General features: G+C 41.3%; 1 protein-coding gene across 5 annotated transcripts; it reads left to right on the forward strand.

The window, feature by feature from the left end:
- The first annotated feature begins 5,229 nt into the window (after positions 1-5,229).
- On the forward strand, positions 5,230-7,618 carry LOC147612509 (uncharacterized). 5 transcript variants are annotated; one of them, XM_086783134.1, is made up of 6 exons: positions 5,230-5,600; positions 5,688-5,789; positions 5,852-6,684; positions 6,774-6,829; positions 6,912-7,127; positions 7,335-7,618. In XM_086783134.1, exons 3-6 carry the CDS (start codon positions 6,007-6,009, stop codon positions 7,396-7,398), a joined length of 1,014 nt encoding a protein of 337 aa, XP_086639260.1. In that variant the 5' UTR covers positions 5,230-5,600; positions 5,688-5,789; positions 5,852-6,006; the 3' UTR covers positions 7,399-7,618. The 5 variants fall into 5 exon arrangements, with proteins under 5 accessions (XP_086639260.1, XP_086639257.1, XP_086639258.1 ...); XM_086783131.1 differs by having other exon boundaries at positions 5,230-5,789; XM_086783132.1 differs by having other exon boundaries at positions 5,230-5,789; positions 5,896-6,684.
- Positions 7,619-7,978: the final 360 nt, after the last annotated feature.

Below are 7,978 nucleotides of genomic sequence, written 5' to 3' on the forward strand. Positions count from 1 at the left end.
TCGTGAGATGGTTCTCTCTCAATGCCTAGATGGAGGCAAGAAGAGATGGTCCTTCGTGAGATGGTTCTCTCTCAGAGGCGAGGGAAGAAGAAGAAGCTATTAAAGAAAACCTACAATCAAACCTATCTATCTAGCATGCATCCATCAACAAGCAAGCAAGATTCAAAAGCATACAAGCCAACATGCACCCATCAAGCAAGCAAGATTCAAAAGCATACAAGCAAGCAAGAAGAGGGAAGGAGAGCTCATAAGTAAACTATTATAAGGAAATGATTGTGTATTGCTTAATGTAAAAAATGACTTATATACAAGTGACCAATTTTCACACTAGGTCGATCAAACTTAAAAATAGTAAGGCCTCTATTACTAGTCTTAAGCAACTATGTACATCAAGTTTATAGGCTTTCTCTATTTGACATTAAGCTCACGATAAGGCATCATGCTTTATATGTGCCACCATCATCTTACAAAAGTTAATTGTATGTTTATGCAGGTAAGATGATAAAGAGCCTTCCAGTAGGTCGAGCAAGCAAAACCATGTTAACCAAACGGAGTGGTTAACAATTACTTAAGAATAGTAATAAAAGCCAAAATATTTTTAAGTTTGGTCGGCCTAGTGTAAAAACTAGTCATTTGTATATGAGTCATTTGCAATACACAATCATTCTCTTGCAATAGTTTACTTATGAGCTCCCCTTCTTCCCTCTTCTTGCTTGCTTGCATGTTATTGAATTCTTATATGCTAGATGAATGCTTGTTTAAATAGGTTTGATTGTGGGTATTCCTCTTCCATTAGCTTCTTCTTTCCTCGCATTTCGTGAAAGAGAACCATCGTGAAGGACAATCTCTTGTTGTCTCCATCTAGGCGCACATAGAACCATTGTGAAGGACCATCTCTTGTTGACTCCATCTAGGCATAGAGAGCTCTCCCTTCACTCCTTTGGCAAAGGAGCATTAATTCCGGTGTGACAACGGAGTGCGGATGTGATGATCGAGCTAGATTACCCACATAGGGAAGTTATAGTTTGCAACACTAAGGCAAGACCTAATGACACATGCTTTGGCAAGGCTAAGGTAAGCTCTTGACTTGAACACTTTCCCCTCGAGGGGAGAGGGCTTTGATTGTTGGGATATTGGTTTGGGTGTTATTCCAAAGCGTTGGTAGAATTTTTCTCGTGAATTTTAAAAATATATCTATGCAGCGGTTTGGTGAATTAGAAGACATGAATATTCAAAGCAAGTGGGGGCATTAGAGGCATAAGACCAAAAAAGGGAGGCATTATTATAGTGTAGCTTTACCGGCCTCATTTCACCAAACATGGCTATAAATTTGTATACTGTTATTTTAAATAAATTTGAACATATTGTCATGAAACGAGCGTTCTTACTGATAGTACTTTTTGGTAATGAAAACCTATTGAATTTGAATTGAGTAGTACTTTTTTGGTAAGGATAGAAATAAAATTAAAGAGAAAAATAAGAAAATATGTACAACATGGCTCAAGCATGAGAGCCCTAATGTCCGGTCAAACTACACACTTACAAGAATGTCCTCATTATTATAAACACTCAAAAAGAACTACAATGAACGGTTTGACTAGCACTGATCTTCATATCTTGACAAAGGGCTGCACCTATCTAGAAGTTCCACTACCACTAAAAAAGAATTAGTTAGTTTCAAGAACTAAATGAGCCATCTCCCATGCTTCCTCATCTGAGACAAACAGCTTAACACCCTTTAAGAACTAAATACACCCTAATGGCTCAAGCTTGAAGAGCTAAGTGAGCCATCTCCCATGCTTCCTCATCTAAGACAAACAGATTAACACCCTTTAAGAACTGAAGACACCTTAATTCCATGGTTTTCCATGTAAAAGAATTCAACTTTCTTGAGTTAATAAACATGATTAGGGCAGTGAGAGCTTTTGCCTTCACATTGTCTAGCTCGCCCACCATGATGCTTTTCCTTTGAAGGATTAATTCATTTCTTTTAGTCCAGATCTCCCACATCACAAAATATCTGACAAAGTTTATGATGATTTCTTGCTCTTGCAAAGGGACATTAAATAACCCTAAAATTAAATGATTTTTCAACACTCTCCAAGAATAAACCTGTTTTAAAAGTCTTTGAAAACCTGTTAGCAAGCATTGACTACAAGAAAATTTAATCATAAGATGTTTAACTAATTCTGTAGTTGCTAGGCACCTCTTGCTTAGGGGAGATTCATGTTCCTGTCACAGTAAGTTTTTCACCACAAGGAAGAGTCCCCCCATTACACTTTCTATAGAAAAACTTTAAAGTTAGCAAGGCCATGTTATTTCCAAAGGCTTTGAAATTTTTTGCCCCATGTGGATTCTGGCCAATTTTTGCCCTATATTTTATTCAAAGAACTCCAGTTGATTCTGTCTTCACAAAAAAAGAGATAAACATGTTTCACACAAGGGAAATGAAAATTCACATTGGAAGGCCAAACCTAATCTCTCCAGCACAAAAATCAGCAGCTCTCACTTGAGGAGTTCACCTGACACAAACCTTTAAGGCTTCTTCTAAGAACTCTAAAGAGTCTTGTTTTAGAGCAAACATTACCTTTCATTGTTCCATGTCCCTCCAACCACAAAGAGGGTCATCCCATAAACGATCCAATTTCATGATACCTTTATTATGAAGACACCTAGCCATTCTAATATTATTTAGGGCCAACAAAGAGTCAAGCCAAAGAGCCCACCAGATAGACCACTATAACAAATTGTCCCCCATGTACCTGTGAGATCCTTTCCACTTAAGTGTTCCTAGTACAAACCTGCATCTTTTGATAAGCTTATGAATGAACCCAACTTTACCACAAGACTAAGCTAGCTGAGACAAAAATTTATCTTGCCAATTCATACCAAACCATTTACCCCCTTCAGAATAGGCATTGTAGTCATTCACCACCTTTATACACATTTTAGGCCAAACGTGTTCCCTTATACAAATGGAGGCAATCAGTTTATAGTGCAAAGCTAAAGCCAATTTTCCATATTGATCACTCCAAGACCCCCCTAGTTTTTTAGGAGAACAGATAAGCTCCCACTTACACCAAGCCAAAAATCCATCACTTTGACTAAGTTTCTTTTCCAAAAGAAACTTTTAATAGGCTTCAAAACTTCTTTCCAATGGCATTTGTTTAAACTTAACACTGGAAGATAAAACAAGAAATAGGGCATCAGAATGGAGTTGATCATCCTAAATTTTCCTTGCCAAGATTAAAAAACAAAGTTCCATTTTCTAAGTTTTCTCCCCACCTTTTCAAGAACCCAATCAAAAGCCTACTTATCACAGACTCCAACACCTGTAGAGGGACCTCCAAATGTCTAAAAATAGTGCCTCTTTTAATTATTTCACCTGTCCAACAAGAGCTGTCAAAAGAAGAATCTCCAATCAGAGAAATGAGCCTAGATTTCTCAATGTTGCAATTGGACCTAGAGGCAATAGCAAATCAATGCACAATGGATAGAGCCTCTCTAAGAAACTTTTGTTCGGCTCCTAAAAAAGGAGAGAATCAGCAACAGCAAACTAGAATATGTTCACCATCATCCAATTTGATTCCTACAATTAACCCCTTTGCCATTATCATTCATCGTGTATGTTGAGTAGTACCTATTTTGATTCGATGAAAAGAAAAAGTCTTTTATCAAGCACAGTAGAAATGCTACATGGCTCCCATAAGCAAAATAGGGAGGGGATACTAACACCATTTTTCCACGCCCAAGTTAAGCGAAAATTGTAGTGCCAACTTTATTCCCATGACTTAGATTGAGAGAAACTAATATGTGTCGATTTTTGCACAATTTCATTCTCCTTCATAAACTTGGCCTTGCATGCAAGCAGTGCATCATGGTGGTGGTGTGAGAATGAATACCCAGTAGAATTCGTTGGCTATTATCATGCTAGTCAAACTACTTAGTTATACTACTAACATTTAAAAGTTTTAAACACACCCAAAAAAATTTCTTTGAGCCACATGTAAATGATTATAAAAATTTATTGAAGGTTAATCTACTAGAAAATTTATATAAAGGATGGAAAATAAACCTCAATTTCTGAAGTACAAAGTTTGGGTAATATATACATTTTTCTTAAGCATGGGTTATGAAGGTTGGCCAAGGTTGGGATGATGCCGTGGAACCCGCGGGCGGGGCCCCCGTGGAACCTGGTCCCCTTGGTCTCAATATGGGCGGGCCGGGAAGTTGGAACTTAGGGTACACATTGTCCGCCGGCCTTTGAGATTATATTTTATTTGCACATAAATAGATGTATAAGCTAAATAAAAACCCATGTCGGTTGCGCCACGTTTAATGATATTCAACTCTGTGTGATAAATAATTACGATAATGTTGCACGGGTGATGAACGCAGGAAATTACAAAAAATACAGTACAAACGGTGAACGCAGGAAATTACAAAAAATATAGTACAAACGGTGAATGCAGAAAATTACGCATAAATTTTGAGAAAGGCAGAAAGAATTAAGAACGCAGGAAATTACGCACAAAATTTAACAAAAGCTGAAAGAATTAGAGATACAGTATATACAAAAAAATATAGTACAAGTGAATAACGAAGAAAATTACGGTCGAATCGAACGGGCACGAAGCGTACGTATATTTTTATATTGGGAGGCGTAAATAAGAGGGGGAATCTAAAAGCATTATTCTGATGCTGAGAGGGCTTATTTTTTTCGAATTTTTAAAAAAAAATCATGGGCCCGCGTGTGCGGGAAGGGGGGGGAAAAACAGGATCCGAGGTCGGATCGAAAAAATACGTAAATGGGGCCCGTTAAAAGGGCCGGCGCGAAAACGGTAAAAATTGACGGTCGTGTCACGGTGGCCAGCTTTTTTAGAAAACATTAATGATTAAAACAAGGGGCCCGACGGGGGGGGGAAAAAAAATGACGGCAGCGAACGCGGCGCGTGGCCGCCCGCCCGCCCCCACTCCCTGCCCGAGCCGGGCAGCCCCGCGGACGGTTTCTTGACTGCCCGTTTGTGCGCACTGGTGACTGCGTGCGCTGCAAGTCACTCACATGCAAAGCCGCTTGGGCCACCTACCGTCCGATCGGATACCACGTCATCGATCTCCCCTCCCGCGAATCAACGGCTCACACTCCTCGCCATCCTCGCCACTTGGACGCCTCTGCATCTTACCCCCGCAATTAGCCCTAATCTAATTCCTCCCTTTAACCCCATCTTAACCGTCGAATATCACAGATCCAACGAGACTATCCCGCCCCCGTCATCGTCTTCCTTCCACTTTAACGTTTTGGCCGAACGTTCCGTCCGCCTCTGAATGTGCTGTTTTGCTTTTTTCCGCCATAGCCAGTAGTCTCGAAGCTTTTTCGGCCCTTTTGCTCAAGAGACTCTTCAAGCAAGCGAATTATGGTACCTTTCCAGCAACGGTAGCGTAAAGACACTGCCAAACTGTGTCTCCCCCCTTCTGAATTCCTCTTCCTGCTCGTCTTCTTTCGCATTCTTGCAGCTCAGCGTGCTTTGAAGAGCTAAGGCTATGGCAGCTTGCCTTTGAGCAGGAAAAGGGCTCTTTTTGACGGGACCTCTGCCCACATGGTATTCTAACTCTCCCCTCCTTTGCGTTGTCCTTGGACGGCAGCTTTAGATGTCCTGACTAGTCTTTCCGAAACGCCCCCTGTATAGCGTACGTACGGAAGCTCCATTTTTGAGCTAGCCCTCCTGTCTTCTCACAAAATTCGCATGATTTCGCCTCTGCATCAGGGCCTTGCAGTCAGACTGTACATGGTAAGGTCCTCGAGGAGTTTTCTTCAATTCTTGCTTCTGTAAATTACAGAACTGAGCAGAAGGCTCTATGTAAAATGCGGTCTCTGATCATTTGCTACAAGTACAGGTTGGGAAGTTGAGAGGTTGTTGAACCTTGCCATAGCCATAGCCAGTGAGCAGGAAATTATCCGTGTCAGTAAACGTGGCTCCATCACCGGGCAGGAAGAGGGCGTCCAGCATGGGGAAATACATGCGGAAAGGGAAAGGCGTTGGCAAAATGCCAGTTATTGAAGGAGCTCTGGGTGTTCGCACGAGAGCCAGGGCCCTAGCTTTGCAGAGGGACCTTAAAAAGGTTGCAGCTCACACCGGCAACGAAAGTCTCAAGCAGCTCGATGCTCACAATTCATCGGAGTGCCACACTGCATCCACAGCTGAAGCGCCAGGGCAGGAAAATTACATGGAGCTCCGCAGCAGGCGGCTTGAAAAGGTGTCCAGATGCTCCATTGCAAGAGCTGGAGAAGAAGCAGCTGATGATGCTGGCCACGCTTTGCTGAAGAATTATATTTCAAAATGCAGCAACTCTGGTGATGAATCATCTAAAATCCACATTTCACCCTGTGCCAGCACCCGGCACGGTTCTGCTCGCCCTGTGGTAGGCAGCAATACCAGTCCCACAAGGCAGTTGCGTTTGCAATCCTCTGCTGTTGATGCAGGGTCAATCCTTCGGAGAAGAGTTACCCCTACAGCATCTACAAGCAATTCAGTGTCAATGTCTGAGAGACAACCCTTGGGGATACTGACAAGACATCAGAGGCAAGAGCTCGCCAGTCTAGCTAGTGGAAAAGACATGGAGATTGATAAAGAGGTTGCCTTTTCAAGGCGAGCAGGTCCCTCTCATATGGACATGAATGCAGAGGTACATATCTTTTTTATGATTATTACTAAGTACACAGAATTTTCAGCCTACAAAGCACATTGTTGAATTTGGAACTTATGTCTATGCAGGTTGAGCAATTCTTTGGAGAAAGCCCGATGATTACCGGGCATTCCAACAAAGACAGGTAAAAAGATGATACCCTAAAAGTGTGGAGTGTGCTTTAGCTTGGTGTTCTTGCGTTAATCATTGTCCCAATGCATGTGTAGACATAGGAGAGGAACCCGGGAAAGTACTCCAGATAGTTATGTACGGAGTATGGAAGCTCCTGGATCCACATCACGAACACGTCGGGCCGGGCGTGGTCAAGGTAGATCATTAAGTGCCCCACCATTCAACAGGGCAAACGAGGCTCCATCTTCAAGTGAAATCGAGGCCTTCTTTCAAGGTGCAGAACAGCAAGAACGCAGAAGATTTATTGAAAGGTCTGTGTGAGTCATGATCTGTTGTCAGTGTTGGTTAACATGGAAGCCACATTCTCAAATCTTAGTCTTAGTGCAGAAAGTTTTTGTTTGTGGTCATCATGCATTATTAGGGTTGGTCAACCTGGAAGCTATATTCTCGAACCTTAGTTTTGCTGCAGAGGGTTTCTGTGATTGCTTCATCATTGAAAGTGTTGGTTTTTGTTGCAGATATAATTTTGATCCTGTGAATGAAAGACCCTTGAGGGGAAGATACGAGTGGATGGGTTTATGATGATGTCATACCAGAATCATGTAGTATCATTTCAGAAATTCAGTGTTACCCAAGGGGGAAGGGGTCTCAATGCAGCTAGGAATCTTACCGGCCTATTAACTTGCACAGAAATATTCTTTGCAAGACGTGGAATTGTTGTAAAGTGTTATGGGGCAATGTATAATACCACAATTGCATAAATATTTTTAATTATGAATTCGAGAGATACAATTTTTTTTCCCATTTGCTGTTTATATTGTATCACACAGCGTTTATTTTGTATCACACATCACTTGGTACCATCTTACATGACATCAACAAGAGAAATTGTTAATGCTGCAAATAGCTTACACTAGTTATGTTGCACGTTGAATGAAAGGATAACAGTGATTGTTCTGGTACACACCATGTTTGGGCTACTACTGCTTTTAGGCTGTCAAATTCTATATGAAGCACAGAAAGTCAGTTCCCATTTTAGTGAAGCAGAGACTACTAACTTAAACTTCTAACACCATATCCAAGTCAACCTTTGCAGTACACTTTGAGAAGTTGAGAGAACATGAAGCCTTTAACGTAGCATTTAACACTTAAAGATTAGTAT

Source organism: Cibotium barometz, chromosome 45 (genome assembly GCF_041138505.1).
Source record: "Cibotium barometz isolate CiBa-2024 chromosome 45, ASM4113850v1, whole genome shotgun sequence".
NCBI classification, from domain to species: domain Eukaryota; kingdom Viridiplantae; phylum Streptophyta; class Polypodiopsida; order Cyatheales; family Cibotiaceae; genus Cibotium; species Cibotium barometz.